Raw genomic sequence first — 22,749 nt, 5'->3', positions numbered from 1 at the left:
TATGACTTTACCTGCCGGTTGGCATGCACCATGGCTCCCAGCACACAAACAAACAGAGTGTGAAGGCTTTCCTCAATGGAAAATCAACATGGAGGTGTTTTCAGCACCCTAACAAGGCTTCCCTGGAAACAATGCATGACCCAGGGTGAATGAAAACACACTTGTCACACACCGAGGTGGAAGTTTCTACATCAGTCACAGCAGTCACACAGTAAAGTCATCTTTCCTGTTGTACAATAGCTTCGGGTAAGGTCAAGAACATAGTTTTGATTTTGACATTTCACAATTTTTACACTCCTGAAGCAACAGCTGTTCTGAGAAGGACTGGGTTTAATGAAAGTGAAAGTTTTTGGTTGCTGGCAGAAAGAACTAGAAGTTTCTAGATTGCATCAGTCAGAAGCTTTGAGCTGGAAATGACAGGAAATGAGTGACGAGGAAAGAAAAGAGAGAAAGACAGAGGAAGACGGAGCTCCGCTTCAGATAATTCCATCAAATAAGAAAATACAAATTAAGATTTACATCTACTAATGAACTTGTTATCACTAATAATACAGCTAGTATTTTTGCTACGAGTTCATGTCAGGTAAACTCTTTGGTTTTGAATTATCTGAAGGTGATACTCAGCCAAAAATCTGTCTTTAGGAGGACACAACTTTGAAAAAATGTCAAAAAAATTGTTTTCACAAAGAAATGTTGGCAAATGGGATAAATTGAAATTTGCTGTGCCATTATGTGGTTTCTTTTTCCACTGTAATTACCATCTTATCTCTGACCTCTTACGATCTCCCTATTTCGTTGCCAAACTTTGCGCAAGTTGGAGACCATTTAGAGGACTGTCCCCAACACTATTCAACACAAAGTGATGCCCTTGGTCTTGAACGTAGAAACAAGCGTTCAAAATGGTCATTAAAAGGTTTGTTTGTTCAAAAAGAATGAATAGAGGCAGCTGAGGTCACAGATTTAGATTATTAAGACCTAAGGTAAAGCAAAACATGGCTGTTAGAACATATTGAGCATTTGGATGAACAGACTCATTTCGGTTTGAAAAGTTATGGATTTCATGATAACCGACATCAATTCAGATTCAGACAGCTGTTGTTTGAAGGATGACACATCAAAAAAACTTTTTTCATAAGACGAAAAATGTTGTATGTATGTATGTATGTTGCGTTTATATATAGGTTTTTTAAACATAGAAATAGGAAAGTGAAGAAGGAAAATGGGAAAAATGGAGTCTATACAAGACTCAAAGAACGACACTGGGCTGGAGAAATAATCAATCAATACACTAATCTCCAGGGCTGTAATAATGCTTACACACCCAAGCAGTTTTTGTCATTCTGTCGTAACTAATCTGTCAAAGTTGGAAATATTTTTTGTTGATAAAGATTTAAGTGAAAAGAAAAACGGACAACTGAATCCTTCTGACGCCCTTCCAAAATTTAGTCAACAAGTTTTGCCTTTCTGTTTTCTTCTCCGGTGTCACGTTCAACGTCACAAATCCACTGAAAAACAGTGAACAGTAGAAAGTTGCATGGAGGCCAGTTACCACGTTACAGTGGGCATTTTTTGTACCTTTTACTCCGTCCTCTCTTTGAAAGTGTTTGAGCGCTGCTTGAATGAAGCAGATAGAAAACTATCTACACACCTTAAATTGAATTTAAATGAAATATAATCAAATTACCTAAATTCAACGTGTGTCAGAGCATTGTGCCAGAAAAAAAATAATATCTCCACCGGGCTGTCATGTTTCAGAGTTGGAACCTTTAAACATCCATGACGAGTCATTTGACCTGAACCTGAATGCCGATTGTACCCTTTCCCCCTGAAGACGAAAGCTAGATGTTAGTGTGTGTTAGTAGATGTTTTAATCCAGTGTGGAAGGGGTAGTTTACAGTGGAGAGGCAGACAGCAAACATGGAGGAACAGGGAGATAAATGGGTCTGACGTGTTGATTAGAAGCAGGGATGTTGGGGTTTCATTGGACATATCTCAGGCCACCAGGACGCCTGAAACCTCTCAACCTTTCAACCTTGATGACCCCACATCAACAGCAGGTCCTGATGCAGTCAGACCTCTCAGAGAAAACATGTAAAAGCCGTCCAAAACCAGAGCAGAAAGGAAGGAAAAAAGCAACCATGATCACAATCCTGTACTTTTCAGGTAGACACATGACCTCTCACAGCTCCTGTTAGGAAATCCCTGTCTGTGTCACCAGGTGAGTAAACAGGATCAACTGATTAAGACCAATTAAGACACAAAGGAGCAGTAGATTACAGCGGAGACACTTCACTGATACGAAACTGTGGGAGAAAACATGCAGAAGTATATTTTCTTTACCTACCTACCAGCTGATATTTACTTCTTGGGTAAAGTCATTTCACCTTTACAAGCTATTAATTAAATAAAATGAATAAAAGAAGAGAAGAATACAGCTGATCAGAGCTCAGCCACCTCCCTGCCTGTCTGTCCCGTCTAACATCATAGTTTTATACCCCGGCTGATGAGCTGTAACCACAGAATAAATAACCACCGTGTGTCATTCAGCTCCAACAGCATTATTCACTCGTTAGTGTGGAATGACCGGAATGGAAATCCATGTCGGTGTCAGAACAGGGAGAGCAGACGCAGAGAGAGGCAGAGGCGGAGGAGAGGGGTTACTTATACACTTGTTTCTCTGCTTATTTCTAGTAGTTTCACTAGTTTGATTCAAGTTTTTGGATGATGCGAGGTAGAAAGAGGGAGGCGAGGAAGGAAGGGAGGAGGGAGTAGACAAAGGAGAGACTAAAAAGAAGGAAACAATCAGAAAGGAAGGAGACTGGGACGAGAACAGAACATGTAGGGACGGTCAGGACAAGGGACAGGGGTGGAAATCTGAGGAAGGCCGAGCAAGCAAGAGGCAGAAAAGGATGTGAAAGGAAAGAAAAAATAAGAACAAGGAAAGAGAGAAAGTGGCATGATGGAGGGACGGAAAGGAGAGAAGAAGGAATCAAGCGAGAAAGAAGAGAGACCATATGGATAGAATGATGGACAATGATGGACAGATGGAAAGAAGGATGATAGAGGAGAAAGTAAGGGAAGGAGGAAAGGACAGAAGGAAGAGGAGAAAAGAGTGAGGAAGAGCATGTGGGGGGAGAGGCAGAAAAGGGGAAGGACATAAAAAAGAGAAGGAGAAAAGGAAAGAGGGATAGATGGAAAGGAGTAGAACGGGACAAATAATTTAAGTGAAATGAAAGGAAAAAATATGAAGATAGAAAGAAAAAGTTTTGAGACAATGATGGAGGGATGGAAAATAAATGGACAAAGAAAAGAAACAAGGGAGAGAGGAAAAGAGAGAAGAAGGATAGTGCAGAAGGAGAAAGACAGAAAAAAGTAAGAGGGATGGATGAAAAATTGAAGGAGGGAATGAGAGAAAAAGTGGCAAAAAAAATTATGGAGGGATAGAAAGAAGGATGGACAAGGAGAGGAGGAGGCAAGAGATCGAAGGGAAGATAAGAAGGAAGGAAAAGCGTAAGGAGGGGTGGATGCAAAAGGAAGGGAGGGAGAGAGAGGAAAGAGAGGAGATGTCACAAAAGAAAAAAAAGAAGGTGGAAGGAAATGAGAAAGAAAGAAGGAGATAAGAAAAGAGGGATAAGAGGAAAGGAAAGAGAGAATAAGAGAAAAAGAAGATGATGATGGAGGGATATAAAAAAGAAGAGGAGAAAAGTCAACAGAGTAAGAGGGAGAGGAAGAGGAAAAGGCTGGAAGTAGATGGAGGAAGGAAGAAAAAAGAGAAGGAGGAGGGAGGAGGAGGGAAGGAGGGAGGAGGGAGGAGGGAGGAGGGGGAAGCCTGTCCCGTTAAGGCAGAGCAGCTCGGGGTTGCACGATTGCATCATCGCAGGATAAGCGCTCTATAAATAGGATGACGTCACCCCTGCTCTCGCCCTCCCTCCCCCCATCACCCCCTCCCTCTCTCGTTGCAAGTATTCTATGCGTCACTGTCCCCGCCCCCCGCTCAGCCTATAAAGTGTGTGTGATGCAACGCAACGGCCACAAGCGCAACTTTACGCACCAGCAGGAAGAGACGGGAAGAGGAGAGAGACGGCTGAGCAACAAGAGGAGGGTTTCTTTTTCAGTGTTTTCCCCACATCCAGATCATCTGACACAGTCACTCAAAGCTTTAACAGGTAGGTCGGAGTTTTGTTTCCGGGAGCGGGGAGGTGTGCTGACCGTGTTGTGGCTGTGTTGTCCCGGTAGGTGGAGCGGAGAGGCGCCGGTGCCTCTGTGCGCTCCGCTGTCCCGGGACACCTCACGAACACTTGTGAACTTACTTCTAACTGTCAGATTGAATGAAAATAGAAAAAAGGTTAATATTTATGAGTGATTTGTGCTTGTGGAAACACTTTTGAGAGGTTTATTTACTAATTATCCACCCTTTCGTGATGTTCGGTCTTTGTTTTGCATATAACTCGTGGCAGAGTTTTCAGAATTGGAAGTTTTTGTGAATTAAAGTGACTTTTATTTTACTGTTTATCTTAAACTTTGGAGGAAATAACAAAGATTGTGAGGTTTAGTTTGATTTTTAGGTGATATCCTACATTAACAACAAAACCTGAGAAATATTATAGAGAAAAGATACTGTACTACAGTACAGTCAGGGTTTTCACCGTTTCTAGTTTTTGTGAATTAAAGTGACATTCATTTTACTGTTTTTCTTTAACTTTAGAGGTAAAAACACAGATATTGAAGTTAAGTTGGATTTTTGGTTAATTTTTAAATAATATCCTAAACTTCTATGGGAATAAAATGACTAACATATTGATTAAGTAACAGAAAACTCTGTTAACTGCTGTTAGTACGTTTGCAAGATGAAAACAATAACTTACCACGAGTATTATGATAATTCTGTGTCTTAATATGAGGCTTCATGTAAATATAAAAGGAAGAACAACATTTTCAATGTAACTTTACACGTTACATGAATGTTTGTTTTGGTTTTGTTCTGATGCAGATTTCATCTAATCAAGCTGTCATAAAGTCATAAATCTCCAGGAGTCACGCCCCTGTTTAGATAACAAACATCCACACCTGTTAATGACTCTCTGTAACTGTTAATGGCATTTTTCCAAAACACCAATATTTGTTTAGAATCAGGAGATATCGATCAGATAACCTGCAATCTTGACATTTAAACACAAAACTCTAATATCACAATATTATAATGCTTTATGGTATTTTTAATCTACTATAATATTACTACAGCAAGTTTTTTTGTGTGTGTGTTGTGCTACTTGATATTGAGATAAACTGACCTTGCTGGGTTTTATTTTATTTTAATCCTTTATATTATTACTAAAATATCTTTATAGGCATTATTATGTTCTAGTATTGAGTTTATTGTGACTTTTTATGTTCTTGAATCTCATTTTAATGAACATTTTATGCATAACATCTTTGTAAATTGTATTCATTTGGAGCTGTAGCTACTTCATAAACTGAAAAATAGGGAAAAAGCAACTTTATGTGGTATTAATAATTTGACTCTTGTGTTTCCAGAATGATGCTGCAGCACTCGGGTCCCTCGCTGGCTGACATCAGCTGCTCCGCCATGGTCCCCTGCCTTTCCCCGCCGGGCACGCTCACCCTGGACGACTTCACCAACTTCACACCCATCGTGAAAGAGGAGCTGCGCCTCGCCATCCAGAACAAGCGGCTGTCCAACGGGCTCAGCCCTGACATGAGCTCAGACGGTGCCAGCTCCAGCTCGGACCGAGCCTCGGAGCACCTCGCCTGCGGATCAGGAGTCAGGAGAGAGGTGAGGCGGAGGGGAACTACAGCATGTAGTCACCTTTATTTTATGAAACTTACTGAGTGAGTTTGTGTGGTTTTTAGGGGTTGAATGTTGAAGGGTATTTCTCTCTCTGGTTTTCAGGTGACACCTCAGGAGAACGAGAGGAGGAAGAGGAGGAGGGAGAGGAACAAGATCGCTGCTGCCAAGTGCCGCAACAAGAAGAAGGAGAAGACGGATTGTCTGCAGAAGGTAGATTTCAACTTCTGTTAATTTTAGAAAAAATAACGGAGCTTGAAGGTTTTTGTTTCAGGTGTTTCTATAGAAACTTCTCGTTAATTTTAACACCACAGAAATATATAATACATGTCTCGATCAGGAAGAAATAAAGTTAAAAGTGAAAAAGCCCAGCTTACATGAAGTAAAGTTGTTAATAAAAAAGCTTTTTGAACTGTTACATTTGCAAACTTAATGTGTCAAGAATCTAAAAATCTAATTTCTGAATTACTTGGCTGATGTGGAATTGATCTATTGTGAGTTAGGTTGAACTTTTTCTACCCTACCCGACTCTATTTACCTTATTTTTTTGTGGATTTTGGTGACTTAATAGCCCAAAGTATAGATAATCTTGTCAGACAAAGCTTTAACATAAAAACACAAAATTAACAGCTGATTTCTTCTCCTCTCTCTTCTGCAGGAGTCAGAGAAACTTGAGACCGTTAACGCCGACCTGAAGGCTCAGATCGAGGAACTGAAGCAGCAGAAGCAGCAGCTTGTCTACATGCTCAACCTGCACCGACCGACCTGCATCGTCCGAGCCCAAAACGGCCAAACGCCCGAGGATGAGAGGAATCTCTTCATCCAGCACATCAAGGAGAGCACCTTACAACTCCACAACCTCACCTCCTCTACCACATCCACATCCACCACCTCCTCCACCTCCTTGTCCACATCCACGTTAGCACCTCTAGACGGAGGATTTCTGACCCTTGATCACATTCAGTGTCCCAGTCACCTTTGAGGTGTTTCTGCCACTTTTCTTGTGATGCCTCCACCTGATGTTGGAGGCTGGTGGAGCCGCATAGACTTGTGACCTGAGAATGACAGTGACGTACGACTAGCGCCACCTTCAGATGACTCCTCGATCTCACTCACAAAGCTGCTAGAGAGAGAGAGAGCATGGCATAAAAGTGACCTCAGCACCTCCGACTCCCTGAAGCTGCTGATTGGACAGGAAGTGACACGACATGGACATCACCTTGACATGCATCCTGTATTTTCTTTTTAAACAGTCAGGGCCAAGGACGGATGCTAAAGCACTAGAAGACAAAACAAAAGCATAATTTGCTTTTTTAATTTACTGGTATTTTGAATAGATGTATTGATTTTTGTACCAAAGGTGATCAAGGCACATAGTTTAAGTGTTCGTCCACAGGAAGTAGACGCAGATTGACCGTGTGAGTGTGTACAGGTGTGTTTGACCTGCGAGTCACTGACTTTAAAAAAGATGTTTGTGCTTCATTTATCAAAAGTATTTATTCAGTAACTACTGTATGACATGTTATTGCTGTACCGACCCTGTCTGCTTGTCCTTTAACCAACGTGAAAACTTGCTGCTACTACTAACCACTCAGGACCGACGCTAAATGTAGATTCAATTGTTTATTCTTTATTTTACTGCCCCATTTAAGAGCTAACCTACAAGTCAGGTTGTTTGCTATCAGTCATGGTAGAAGTAGCGGTCACAAAAGGGAAATATACGTTGCAGGCAGGGTTTTAAATTCTGCACTTGATGAGAAAAACATAGTAAAAACTATCATATAATCGTGTATGCAGACGATACCTTACTTTTCTTAATAATTTGCAGTTTGCTGGCAAGTAAAATTGTGCCCAAATAATATTGTACACTTTATTTATCACTGCTTTCCCTCTTAAGGTAAACAGAACTAGTGTTGTTGTTTAGATTTTTTTTTACATCTTCTGTGATGATGAAGCTTCACATGTACGAGTGTTATTTTTCAGAAATGTTTTATACATAAAAATGGTGTATATTGTATTGACTGCGCATAAACTCTGTGCTACTGTATGTAAACACCAGATGCCTCCTTTTGGTCTTGACAGAGCAAAAACATAAAAAGATTGTTATTTTTTAAAATGTATTTCATGGTTAATAACTTTTGGTTTGAAAGTTGTGTTCACTAGATATCGTTAGCTAGGTATCAAGAGTGTTGCGTCTGCTTTCGGCTGGTCCTTTAACACAGATGACTCTGAAGTTATAGAACATGATGTGATATGATGACAGTGTGTTAGGAACTTTGTCAGTGTCCAGGCCTCAGCTCACTGCCAAATATGTTTCCCTCCTTCCACCCCTGTTTCCTCTCTCTGGACTGACTGCTTCACCCTTCAAGAGAATTTTTTTATTATTTTCTATATTTTCTGGTCAATTGGTATTTGTCAATCATTAGCCATGCATCTATGAGTAAGGCTCTGAAATCCTCTTCTTCCTAGCATGTCAAAAAGAAACTCTTGTTGTCAGTATTTAAATCACAGCCATTCACCAAGCACTGAACATCATTATCGCATCATTTTTTCATATTAGCAACAAAGGTTATCTTTAAGGTTTGTCACTATATGGAAACATCCAAACAGCTCACAGCAGAAGAGTAAAAGTTTATGTATGAACAGCACATTACTGTAGGACTGAAGTTTCATGTTTTATGTTTGTAGGTAGAAATGTCAGAGAAGGTTTATATTGTTTATGGTGTGTAATATGTGAGTCAAAAACTTTGAGAGTCACACGGTTAAAGGGACGCAGGCGTCTGCGTGTGTTCATGGAGTGTATGTTGTGTCTGTGTTTCTTGAAGTCTTGTCATGGCTAGATAGCTAATAGGCACTGAGTTCGATGTGTATGTTATTGTGCCTACTTCTACTGGAGGCTGATTTTTTTCTGTAGCTGCTCGATTGTTGGCTCCTACATGAACAAACTGTAGGCTGTCAGGTACAACTGCACTGCTACTACCAATGTGTACTTCCATCTTTGTGATCTGTTAACTTTTGTTTTTGATACTTTGTTAATTAAAAATATGTATTGCAAATTATACTCCTCATGGCGTCATGTTTGTAAATTTTACTTTAAGAGTACCCTATCCTTTGATTTATACACTAGATACACACATTTTTTATCTCTCCCACGACGTTATTCCTCTCTCCTACAGCGTCCATTACAATTAAATGAACATGGCCAGTTATGCAAATTAGGTGATGACGTCATTTAGCGACTTCTAGCGACTTTTAGGACAGCCAATAGCGACATTCCTTACTGAGGAGTTGGCAACAGTGTGTATAACATAAACACTACCAGTTCACCTACAAACTTGCCTCAGAGCAGCTGTCTGTGCTGAAGAGAGGGACAAGACTGGACATGCCAGCTGCTCAGAGAGACAGAGAGAGAAGGGGGGTGTGTCATGTACCAGGAAATGACTCAATGTTTGTTATCTGGGAAGACGAGTTGTGTTCAACTGTGCACACTCTGGATGAACAACAATATTTGGACAATTTGTGGAGAGTTAACTTTTAGAAAATAACTTTCCTCTCTTATACAACATGTTCTCGCTCCCAACTTGTCAAATTCGGCAGCTTGTCAGTGGCCTTCAGCTTCAAACTATGAAGCTCTACCTACTCCTCTAGTGTCAGTTTTGGATGCGAAGAGCAGCCATTTTCCTCTGAGATCACGGCCTATGTGGAAAGCTCAGATGTTGTCCTGCTGTCTTCCAGGTTGCAAGTCGTACAACTACGTTCAGTCTTGTAACTTATTTAAGTATGTCACTCACGTAATGTGAGCTACAGGTTAAAATAACTATGTTTAGTCTTTTAGCTTACAAAAGGTAAGTGGCAACTCATGTCACATAAAGTTACGTACATCACTCAGGTACCTACGTACGAGTCATGTTTCCTCTCTTTGGTCTGATTGCTTTAGAGTGAAGTCACCTCTCAGGAAGAATTTGATTTATTGCGCAAACAGAAACTGAGGGAGTTCATTGAGAATCAGAAACTATGTTCTCGACAAATACTCAATTAGTATTTGTCAGTCAACCCTCTTCTTTCTCAGTGATTGCCTCCCAAAACTCCATCAATCAGCGTAATAGCGTACATTAACAAAGTAACAGTCAGCAACAGATTGTAGCTAAGGAGGTAAAGCAGGTCATCCAGTAATTGGAAGGTCACTGGTTTGAATCCCTGGCTCCCCCGGCTGCATGTCGAAGTGTCCTTGAGCAAGACACTGAACCCCAAAGCATTTGGCACTATAGAAGTCCATGTGGACAATCCACAAGTCCATTTACGCTTTCCGCTTTAAGTCGTTAAGGTGGGTGGGATCCACCATGGCGGGACAACACACAAGGTTGCTACAATCGTTGAAGATGTTGAAGAAAAAAGTTGTTGAAAATGAGTTTAATGGACTATGATTTGAAGCTAATTATGCATTTGGCAGCAAATTGGCAGTAAACCCCACCCGACTGGATACATCAACAACAAAAGAGTAAAACTTGATCCAGGTGTGCCTGTTTCTGCTTGAAAGTTGGCATCTCACGTGTTTACGTGATACCCTGAGGCGATGAAAGCAAATGCAATATGTCACCATTGTACCTGTAATTATGAGTTTCTATAGGAATTCTGGGTAATGACTGGGTCTGGTGTGGTGACTGGAGGGCACACCATCTTTACATTCTCATCTTCTACAGACAATTTGTACCTCCTTTTAACCCTGGAAATTTCTGTAAAATTTTCTTCAACTTCTATCCAATCTACCCCCAAAGTAAATTCGAAGCAGTTGTTAAATCACGTGGAGCACAGGCATGGTTTTGGCCTCTTTTGAAAGGTTATGAGCTGAAATTTTCCCAAACTCTGTAAGTGCTTCTGGCATTAATCTCTCGGAGTTTGAAAAAACTGAATTATTTATTTTTCCTACAATTTTGAATGCAAAAATAACCTGTAGATGATGATGTAACTGCCCCTTTTAGCTGGAAAATACACATCATAGTCCTACATGTCCCGAGTTCAAATTAGATAACAATATCATGATATCAAAATTGACACTTAACACTTATTTTTCAAAGGAAATATTCAGGCGCTGCAAAAAAAAAGCCATTTTGTGACCTCAAAACCCCCCTGTGTGAGAGTAGCAGGAGCATTTAACTCATATTAGTTCTTTATTTCCTTATTTACACTGACTTCGTGCATATAAAATAGTCAAAAACAAGTGCTTAGAGGGAAGAACAACAACAAGTTTAGGGCTTTAAAAACTGATATAAACTATATATTGCTGGATTTGTAATCTCATTGGCTACATGATGCATCATCTGGAGGCTGGCATGCATGTGGTTCAGGAGAGAGGAGAAAGAAGGGACAGTTGGTCAACGCGATCACTCACTGGTTGGTGTAGGCTCTAGGCCGGACATAACAGCTCAATTCTTCCACATTTAGTGGACATTTGGGAATTAGAGAAGACAGTTTTGTTGGAGTTTGATGCACTACTTAAACACCTAGACACTTTATTGGTGAGTTATACATGCTAGTTTGTACATGCTAGTTTGTTCGCTTGTTTGTTTGCTAATTGTACCTTGCTGATATGATGCTACCTTGAAATGGTTGGAGTGACTAGAATCTGAGCTTTTTAACGATGTGTGGCATGATGACACACTTAAATTGAGGCGTTAGCCTGTTTGCTCAGCTGTGTTTGTATTGTTTGGCATTTGGCCAGGGTTAGGGTTAGGTGAACAGGATTTAATATTGAGTCCCTTTAGTGCAATATTTAGTGTAATCCCATTTCATTAAATTAAAACATGAACAGGAAAACACTTCAATGAGTTTAATAGAACTAAGAACATATTTCATGAGACAATGCTGTGGGTAAGACCAACATCAACTCCACAGCACTTTGAGACAGTATGTGGTATTCTGTTTGCTTGAGGGAAATGTTTCAACCTGCTTTGATATTGTTTTCACACAGCTGGTATGTTAATTACAACTTACAACACATCCAGGAACCGCATCCTCCTCTTCTACCCTCCTCCAGTTTCTTCTTGTATCTGTTCGGCTGGGTTGTCCTGAAGAAGCAGGGCTATTGTATGACATGATGTTCTTTCCAAAGTTGTGGTCTTGGCTGAGACTAACCATGAAACAAAGACTTTAAGTAACACATGTAACTTGTACCAGACTACAGAGAGTTTAACTTTGTAAGGTCAGATCGGTCATATTGCTGAATTTACTTACTGACTCCAGATCAGGGGGAGGTTGAGCCTGAGGACCAGTTTTGGGTTTTGTGATGTGAGTTACTGTAGATGTTTTAACCTATGGTCTTTTCCTTAACCTAACAAAGTGTGGGTCTGTGCCTAAATCTAACTAAATTACAACTACAAAATCGCACATAATGCCTTACGCACCTTACCTGCTCCATAAAAAGAGACTGCGGATAAGTAGATAGAAGTTCATCTTGTTATGGCATGCTTTCAGAGGGGAGTCAAGCTTCAGCTGTCTCTACTGCAGGCTTTAATTAAATGGTTCATTGGGAATGCTGGTAGCAGAAACAGCGGTGGCGTGAACAGGATCTGACATGAAGGTGTTTATAGTGTAAATGAGACATAAGGCTTTCTGTTCGTCCAAACGGAAATTCTGCTGAAACATGCAGGGAATAAAGTTTTTAAATCCTGTATTGCTTCACAGTATGTGCTGCTTAATACAGTATCTGCTACTATTTTATTCCCCCCGTTAAATAAATTATTATTATTATTATTTTGTTTGATTTTGTGTTTTTGTTTTTTCATTCTTAATCCCTCCACATATGCACATTCCTCTGGTCACACTAATATATACTTGATGACATATGACATATATGAATACTCGACACTTACACAATAAACTTTCATGCATGCAGTCAAACACATAGAAATACAAAATGTCTGTGTGTAGTTCTCCCAAAAATCTTCCTGTAATCTAGATTTTCTTCAGTGAATATCAGTCAGTGGTAAACTGAGTTCAAAGCAGCTACAAAGAGCTTTTTCTTGTTGATTCTGGCGACCCCTGTGGAAGAAAAGTAGTAGTGGCATCTTCCACTTCCTCCCGTCATTTGATTTGATTTTTTAAATCAAAATCAAATCAAGATTAATAGTAAAGTAATTAAACTTTGTTTTAGTGCAGCTTGTATACCTAAGGATACATGTGTAGCTAACAAAATTGGCTGCTCGGTAGTAGTAACTGCCAACAGCAAGATATACTGTAGCTCTGGTATAGCTGCTGCACCACCAGAAGACAGAATCAGCGTCATTCCTCAGGCTGTGAGACACCTTTAGTCTTCCTCAGCACTCTACCATAAAAAATAGCTTTGATTTTCAGATTCTGACCCAGTGCCAGATGTCGAGAACAATGCTGCAACTTGGAGCTCAACATTTCTGACCTCCTACTGGAAAAAACTAGTATGAAACAGCAGGTAAAGTCAGAATTCCCACGTGTACACTAGCGGCACATCTGTCTACCACGACTTCATGAGGCAGCAGTTGCCTGACATCTCACAACAATGGCAGCCTCCTTGGGGAAGGGGTAAGATGCATTCATAGACGACAGTATTTGTGCTGGGCTGGATACCTTTCCAAATATAAAAGTGCAACAAAATAAAATGAATAATAGCCGAATAATGTGCCATTTCCCACCTCTATTATGTTAATATATGCAAGGAGGCTTTGTTACGGTCAGCCAACTTTTGGGGTCCTGCAGCTGGAACGCTCAGAGGTCGCATCAGTTAAAAATCTCAGCTTGGAAATTCCGACCTCAGACGTCGACTGGAACGCAGCGTCGCTATACAGCCAATCGTCTCGCTGATGGTCGCGTTTTCTTAAGTAGGTCATATAGAAGCATCAACAGTCAAGTGAGACTGTTTCATAACCGTTTGCAGTATGTTTCCCCTTTGTGGAGGAGTACAGTTGGTTCTCTCTCGAAGCGGAAGCAGAAGTGGGAAGTTTCAACACTCTGGGCCTCGCAGAAAGCAGAGTATTGTACAGTGTATTCTCAGGTCAGCTCGGTCATGGAGGCAAATTGCCCTTTAACCAGGAAGTGATCGTAGTTTTTACCACAATCCTTAATCAACTTGATTATACCAGGACCTTTCCGGCTATTGTTCACCTGGCTGTGGAATGAAATCTGAAGTATTTAGTCTGAGGTCCAGACCCGTTGCTGTGGGGCCAAAAGAGGAGGAGGTGGAGGGGGTGAGAAGGACACGGAAGATGCTTTGTCATTGAGAGAGAATCTAATGCAACTCAGTCACAAGCGGACGCGAGGTGACTGATGCAACGGCTGTGTCATAATCTTTGAACAGCAACATCCTGTGGGCCGAAGTCAAGGGTCGCAGCTAAACACACAAGCACACGGATTTGTGTATCACCAGTTCATCAGATTGATCGCGGCCGCTATCAAAGTGATTACAGCCATCAAAGAGAAAAGGAAGGAACACAGGCAACACAATCCTGGTGAAACACTGGAGAGAGAAAAGTATAACAAAGAAGGGAAGAGATATTTGATCAAGCAAAGGCTATAGAAATCTGTAAAAAGAGTAGACAAATGATAAATGAACGGAATTCAAAAGAGGTATAAAATAGGAGAATACAAACCACACCATGACATGGAAGTAAACCTTTGTCTTTCTTTCAGTCTTTCTTTCAAAGAGTATTTACCAAGAATAGGGTAGCCTACAGGAGATTGTGTACTGTTGGTGAGCATGACTCAGTGTTTTTCAACCAAATAATAAAATTGATTTGGTCAGAGAACAGTTAACATGTGCAAAAGTAAAGAAGGAATGGGCCAACCAATCCCCATCCACAGTATGATGCAACATTGCTCGCAAGCTCTTATTTGCTCTGGTGGCGAGGCTGTGGTGAACTCTGCTGCTGTGTCACTTTAATAGCCTGTCTCTAAACCACTGATACGCTTTTATTGTGGAGGAGCATCAGGAAATACAGGCCGAGTCACCAAGATTAGGGAAGATGACTTCAGACATATTTTCAAAAAATCTTCGATGGGCTAACATCAGTGTTAGCTTCTCGAACAGGCTAACATCAGTGTTAGCTTCTCCAACAGACTAACATCAGAGTCAATGCTCTCCAACAGGCTAACATCAGTGTTGAGTAGCATTTCACTCATACTGTTTCATTGTTAATGTTGTTAACCATCTTTATTGTCATTGCCATACAGAACCAACAACAGATTCTTCACTCAGGCAGTTAATTGCAGTTATGAAAAATTATTCTGTTGCAACAAAAATCCTTAATGTCTTCCTAAACTGAGTTTCAGAGTTTGTGTTAGGAGGCCCCAGGAACCTTTTTTGCAGGACAGGCAGTTTGAACAGCTTGCTTTGTATTTACCAATATGAAGAGAACAGAGAGATCGCTGCATGTTTCAACAAACACAGAGTCAGTTACAGCAAAATATTACTAGTAAGTGTGTGAGCCAATGCACAAATGACCTATTCAAGGGATCAGTTGCAACAGTGTCCAAGGAGGTTGATTTCACATGAGTAATGGTGTGCTTTGGGTGGGGAGGGAAATAAAAGAACATGAAACTGCTTGAAGAGGAAGAAAAGCAGATTAAAACCAGAGGAAACTTGGCATCCAGAGTTCTGGATTTCTCAATTTTAACATGAAATGTGGTAAAAATGTCTCAGAGTTCTGGGAAATCGTCATTAACGTATACCTTGCTAATCAAATCAAAGAGCATTTTGAGTCTGTTAGACTCCAGTTTTTTGTGAAAATACCACAGGCACTCTCTTTCTATCATCAGCACATTTAGCTTATTCATTTAAAAAACTCAGTTAAAAACTCGAATTTGCCGCAAACCAGAACTCAGATTCAGTGTTGCCAGATTGGTTGTTTTGGGGGCTTTTATGGAAAAGGATTTGGACTGGTTTACCATGGGCAGGGCAGGTTTTTAATTACATCAATAATTACTGTTTATTAAAGATCATAAATTGTATTCACTATTAATGCAAACACATACAGATATGTATTTTCTGTAACAGAAACCTCTATGGTTGCAACATTACAACATCAAAATTTGTGTGGCTTTTTTACTGCATGCTACTTTTAGGGCTTGCTGCAGTTTTCTAAGTTGGATAAAACCTCGTTATTTGTTCTGTCCCTTTGGCTTATTTTTTCTTATATGATGTAGCAACCCAATCGGTAGAATAAATGTCGGTAAAGCATGTTTCTGCAAAACCGCAGATAAGGTAAAAGCTTATGTTTCTTTATAGGCTGAGTTATTTTTATTTCTCTCTTGTCACAATGCTGTGCTTGTGCTCTGGCTAGGTTTAGACACATGAAACCACTTGGTTATGGTTTGGAAAACATATTTTGGCTTAAAATACTTGTTTCGGTCAACACGAACACATTTGAACATTGGCTGCAGTTTTCGAGGAGAAACAAAGAGAAGGCTTAACACACCATGTTAAACAGCATGGCTGCTGTTTCTTCTGCTATTATCTCAACATTAACAGTGCAGTTACACAGAAATGATTGTGTTGTTTTCAGAGGTAGGACAGGCCAAAGTTACACAATGGACTGGCAGGTCGATTGCACGATTTGGCATGATTCTGGTTTGCAGCATGTATGTTGTTCTCTGCTCATGTCCTCATTCTTCCTCTTATCTGATTGTAGATGCGTTTTGGTAAGAGGTAGAAAAAGAAGTGATTGAGTCAGGTGTCCTTTGAGTCAGGAAACCAAAGAATCAATCATCAAAAAAGTCCCCTGCAGTCGGTGCAGCTGCAGACCGTGATGCGTCAGGTTCCAGGTCAGCGCTGCGTAAATGTGCAAGCAACGGTGACAAGGTCGCGATCCCTCACTGGCTTCCCAACTGTAAAAATCAACAAATTGTGTTTGTTTGAATGCAATGAGAATGATTATGTTTAAGTTAATCCAGTGCAAATGTCAATATCACTTTAATTTACAGATGTGAAGTTATTAGTCCGACAACTGGCAATCATGGCTTGTTCTTTATTGTTCTATTTGTTTATTGCAAAGACTATTTTAAATTAATTGAAAGAGTAACATTTATTTTAAAATATTTATCTTAATATATAATGATATACTGTTTATCTTATATATATCTTGTTATAAAAGATATTGACTTTCATGGCAACTGTCTGAGAATGTCATTCTAACATCCGGTGAGATAATGTGTTAAAAAACATTCAAATCATTTGTAATTTAGTGAGAATTATATCAGTGACGACGCCCATCACAAAGCCTCATACAAAGTCATCCATTAACTCTTCAATGGAAGAGCTCTTAATAATAAACTACTGATAAGACTGGTGATGAAATACATTGGCACTGCTGCGCTCACTCTTCCAGGGAAATTACACAACAATTCATTCCACTTCTGCAGAAGTATTTGCACAAGATAGAAGAACTCCACCAATAAGGAAATTATTGTGCCAGAGATTGCTCAAAAATTACAACAAAGTGTAAAAACGACAGAATATTAAAGGTAAAGTGTAAAAGTACAAAGGTACAATCATTTTTTGTTTCTCGATCACACTATGATGTTGTTTTCAGTGTGGCAATAATTATCTGTTAATAAGAGAATTAGAGTAAGAATATATGCCCATTAAGTTGATTCTCTCCAGGAATAGACTTAGTTTTAGGGCAGATACATCCATGAGAGTACAAGGTGAACTGGCACAACACTTATTGGTATCAACAATAGATCTGCATCAAAAGAACGCAGCCTCTTCAATCATTTTGCAACCCTGAGAATTATGTTTATCCTCATGTTCAGCCCCATAATGGGAGCATATTATTGTATGTAGATCTCTTTTCACAATTATCAAATATGTGAAATTCGGTGAAGATTTGTACAACTTCCTGTTTCATGGTGAGTAATGTGTTTCCACGGAGATGGTGTATGATGAAATCTGACAAACTTTGTAATATGGCATCATCAAGGTTTTTACGCTCTTCAGACTAAATTCCATTTGAATCTGGTCAACGTGCAAGCAGGATGATAGACCCCATTAACTTTTATTGTGAAACCATATAAGGGGAAAATCTAGTGTATATAAGTGGCTGGACAAATTGAACAATGCACACTTGAGTTAGAACAACTTCCTGTTTAGCATCATCAAGGTATTCAAGCTCTTAAGACCAAATTTGAAGTAGATCTGGTCAAAGTGCTAACAGGATCAGTACATCAAAGAATAGAAACGGTCATTTCTTGTGGCCAGTAGGTGGCGCTTTGACGACAGTATAACTGATTATTGGCGTGTAGTGTAGATGTCTTCTGGCCGGTGAAGTTTGAAACAGATTGCAGAATGTATGTTCAAGTTGCAACAGCTTCCTGTTACATGGTGAATTTGCTTCACCGTTACAGCTACGCCCTTTGATGAAAAGTCCAATTTTTAATAACTTTTCATTTCTAAAGGTCGTATTGATAACATTTTCATGTAAACAAATCGTTTTTTTTTAATAATACAGCTACTAAACTTGTAGAAACGTTCATAATAAAAGCATCTCTTTTCCTTTAAAATGTTATTCTGATTGTGAATTAATACTTTTAAAAAGTTTGTTGGGTCCAAAATGATTTTTTTGTTTATCTCTGCGTCAGAATTCTGACACACCTTCCATACCATCACGTGGTATCTCCGTTTAGTCAGTGATCAAAAGTCTTGGTAGTTGCCAGTTTGTGGGAAACCCCCCCCCCCCCATAAAAATGGCTTAGTACAGTCTGCACCCAGCACAGTCGGTAGGTAGCATTCGAAATGTTAACAATAACAACAGCGGTGTTGTGACGTGAATGCAGTGGAAGGGCAGAGATGGAATGCTACATTAATGGCTGGATGTTATCAATAACACCCTCAAGGTCTTAAGATTGCACTGACAAAACTTAAAGTAGAGAGACATCGACACTAACAGCACTAAAGATAGGTGGCAGGAGATCCAAAATCTACGAAAGCAGGAACGCCACCATCATGTGTGAGGCCACACTGCAGGATGAGCCAAACACATTTTATGTTTGCTTTGATCTCAACAACTTGTCCAACCCTGTGTTGTAAAATGACAAATAAATTAAACTTGAACCTTGGATGAAAAATATTCTGATGTACAATGAAAAAGGTTTAGTTTTTTTTAACTGATTTACCAAATTGAGACTCTAATCCAGATAACTGGTAGACATATTTTCTATTTTGTTTGGTACAACACAGGACAAATACAAGTACTTTATTACATATGAAAATATAAGTTAAAACAGGACCGTGGTCAAGATTGCCATATTTAGTAGCTGAGTGTCATCAATAACACCTTTCAGGTCTGAAGATTGCACTTCAGACGAAACTTAAAGTGGATTGGATTAAATCTGTAGGTGCCTCCGGGCTGGTCAGCACTCAGGCACTAAAACAAACCTTTTAGAAAACTTTAGTTTGGAGAGTCCAAGACATAAAAATACAAAGGACCTTCTTTTTGGTTTCAGTGATGAAGGGTGCTTCCGTGGGAGCCAGGATTTCAAAAATCTTGAGGTTGTTTTTTCCTCATGAAACAACACACCCTCACTACAGAGCTCTGTCTGAACCCAACCAGAGTGTAATCAATGATCTAATCTCAACCTCATTGTTTTCACTGTTACACTGTTGCTACCTAAGAAATTACCAAGAACTGAAATCAGGTTTAAACCAGAACTCTGTGAATATTTACAGTATGTGGGTGCTCAGGACTAATGATGCAAATCTACAATATGTAATGTCTGGCAGTTTTACAAGTATGTGGTGGTGGGTGGCAGGTGTGTGATGATTTGTGCATCTGGTTACTCAGCATTTAACTGTGTAGATGAGTCTGTGCAGGCTTTCCACTATATTCCTCAGAACTACTCTAAGTGATGAGTTACTTCCTGCCCTAGCATAATTGGCTGGGTTTCCAGATGACCTGTGCCGTCATCATGGTGTTTTTTTCAGAGCTCATTTAGAAAATGACCTGAGCTCATTTCCTCTGGAAATCGTAGGTGTTGGACAAGCGAAACCAAATACAATCTCCAAACACTTGGAGAGAAGCGTGGGTGGAGTTTGACATACAAGGCCAGTTGAGTTTCTTCAGCCACAGAAAAAAAAGACTCAACTCCACTTTGCTTAGTCAATGAGAATACAGTAAATGAGCTCAAATCTGGTTTCATGTTTGGTCATTAAGAAACTAAGTCTTTAAATAGTAAATACGTCTATTCAGGTTGTGAAAGGTGGCGCTTTCTGTTTTAGTCAGCACCATTTAGAGTTAATTAAATGACGGCGTGTATTCAACATGGCCAAAAGTTGCCAGATAACACTTATTATGTTTGCTTTTCATTATTACAAGCCAGCAAGGCTGCCAAACGGCCGTCCGCAGTTCGAGTCACACTGCTGGATATTTTTGAGGACACCTGGAGAAATTTCCAGTTGTTTTAGTGGCGACCAAAACTGACTATTTTTCACAACAAGTCGGGTAATCTCCAGCTGTAATTGTGGCGACCGAAACAGGAATTTCCAGCCGAAACCATGATGTTTTTCTAACCCTAACCAAGTGTTTTTTGTGCAAGGAAGCATACAACACAGCGAGAGCGACACTGAAAGCTGGTATCAAGGAGGCAAAGAGGAGACGTCAGCAGAGACATGAGAGAGAACTCAACAGTAAAAGCGCTAAAGATATGTGGCAGGAGATCCAAAATGAGCGTGAGCGCCACCATCATATGTGAGGCCATGTCGCTGGATGAGCTGAACACATTTTATGTTCCTTTTCATCTCAACAACTTGTATTTTCTTGTACAATTCTGTGCAGTGGAAAGACAAATAAATGATCACTGAACATTAGAAAATTATTCTTTCTGATGTACAACAAGTTTTTTTTTCCAATTTCCCAAATTGAGACTCTATATTTCCTATTCCAAGAATTGGGAATGACATGTTTTCTTGCTTGTCTGATACAACACAGGACAAATATTAAGCTGTATTTTAGAGAAACATGCTTTTTCAAGCAAGTTTGCTGCTAAAGTAGGATAAATATGACGTAAAACATGGTTTGCTTTGTTGCAGCTGTTCATAGATTAAGCTGCTTTTCAGTGAAATCAGCTATTTGTAGCAATCCTACTGCTTAGAAAGATCTAAAGTGGGATAAATATGGTTACATATAATACACTTGATTACATATAAACATATAAAATAAGGTGAATATGAGATTTTAGAACCGTGACCAGTAGCTCCAGTTTGAGGACTGAGGAGTCCACATGCTTTTAGCACGCTGTGGTTTTGATCAGTGGAATTGGGTCAGTGAGTGGACGTACAAATTTCCGATCAACATGGAATCTCAGTATTGCTTCCCCTCTCCCTCCTCAGCTTCATGTCTGCTTCAGCTGAGTAATAAAGGTGGAAAAAATGCCCCCAAAAAGCATCTTTATTAAATAATATTGTCTTTGTAGGCTGTTTTTGCTTCTCTTTTGCTGTTTCCTCAAAACATTTTGACACATATGTCCAGTTTTATAACCACACATAGAAGAAGAAGAAGTTGTGTGCGAAGATTATTTTACAACAGGGTGATTTTCTGTATCACATTAAACAACAATTATTTATCATTACTATTAATTTATTCAGATTCTTAGAATTTATTCATGATCTATTTGTAGGTGTGTCTCCATCCAAACACCATCTGTTCATCCCACACTGAAGCATTGTAACAGCGCTCTTCCCTCCATCTATTATTCCTTTTTTAAATTTCTTCCAAGAATTCATAAAAAGGCTTTAAAGGAATAATCATCAGGGCCGTTTCCCAGAAGTCTGGAGCAGTGAAATGCTTCAGTTCCACTTCAGTTGGTTTGCGTCAGCATCCTGTACATCAAGATTAACTTTTCATTCACCTCAGCGTGGAAGAGGAAGGAAAAATGAAAGAGAACTGCTGAGCGCATTACATTTGATGCGATCGTGGTGAAATTAGGGAAGTGTTACTTTCAGTGAGTGTTCTCAAATTTAAAAAAAACCCACAGGTTTCTGCTCTGATGGAGGTGACACAGTGTCTATGCTTCCATACTGACATGTCTGCAACTTCAGATGACCTCAAGAGCTTTGGTAAAATGAGGTCATATCCCAGAAGACGTTTTTTTTTTTTGCAACATAATCATCAATGTCAGCGAAACATGTGTAGAATGACAGGAAACACTTGAGGGCTTTGCAGGTTTCATTCATCAGTTACTACAATGTTCTATTAATCACTGTGGTTTTAGAGGAAACCATCTTGAAACTTCTTGTGGTTTTGTACGCATTGGTCAATGAAATATAAAGATGTGTCCATTTTTGACGAGTTGGGAGTGAAACTTAAAAATCAACTTTTCTCACAAATAGGACCTTAAATAGATGGTTAATGAAGCATTTAATTAATTGTTCACAGTGAAATGATTGTTAACCCAAATTTTACTCACAATAAATTTAAAGATTTCATCAAAATATTATAACGTCTGCTCTAATGTAATGTAATCTAATGTTTATTAGTGGAATATGTCAATACTGCTTTGGGACGGTAGGTCGGGAGCAAAGCGTCAGTCTTTGATGGGTTGGGAATGAGACTCAAAAAGCAACTTTTCTGACAAATAGGACCTTTTAAAGCGGCACACAATACACAGCAGTCGCGCCCAATCAAAAAACAGTTTAAGGCAGGTACTGGATCAGTAGATGACGAAGAGACCAACAACTTCACTAGTTGCAGTTCACTAGCACATCCGCAAGTGACTGGATGATGATTTTCTGATAACTTGAAGCAGAAAACTGGTCTAATGCCAGTTTAAGTAAAATTAGTGTTACCACACTGTGGAAATACTTTAAATATATTTTAATTGAATCTAATTGAACACATTTCTCTCCTGACATTAACACATCACACACAACTGTTTGACATTTGTTTTATTTTTATTTTTAGGAAAATATCTCTTTGGTTCTTTGT

General features: G+C 39.5%; 1 protein-coding gene across 1 annotated transcript; it reads left to right on the top strand.

The window, feature by feature from the left end:
• Positions 1-4,046: 4,046 nt before the first annotated feature.
• On the top strand, positions 4,047-8,865 carry atf3 (activating transcription factor 3). Its single transcript, XM_084378313.1, has 4 exons — positions 4,047-4,166; positions 5,536-5,794; positions 5,912-6,019; positions 6,465-8,865. Exons 2-4 carry the CDS (start codon positions 5,537-5,539, stop codon positions 6,786-6,788), a joined length of 690 nt encoding a protein of 229 aa, XP_084234439.1. The 5' UTR covers positions 4,047-4,166; position 5,536; the 3' UTR covers positions 6,789-8,865.
• Positions 8,866-22,749: the final 13,884 nt, after the last annotated feature.

The sequence above is a fragment of the Pagrus pagrus genome (genome assembly GCF_965226575.1).
Source record: "Pagrus pagrus genome assembly, chromosome: 16".
Taxonomy (NCBI): Eukaryota; Metazoa; Chordata; class Actinopteri; order Spariformes; family Sparidae; genus Pagrus; species Pagrus pagrus.
This window is presented reverse-complemented; position numbering and strand designations above follow the sequence as displayed.

Excerpts from the sequence above, each read along its gene's own strand:
- atf3 (XM_084378313.1), top strand. The coding sequence starts at position 5,537 with ATGATGCTGCAGCACTCGGGTCCCTCGCTGGCTGACATCAGCTGCTCC. Across the intron at positions 5,795-5,911 it reads GATCAGGAGTCAGGAGAGAG|GTGACACCTCAGGAGAACGA; the intron begins GTGAGGCGGAGG and ends TCTGGTTTTCAG. Across the intron at positions 6,020-6,464 it reads AGACGGATTGTCTGCAGAAG|GAGTCAGAGAAACTTGAGAC; the intron begins GTAGATTTCAAC and ends TCTCTTCTGCAG.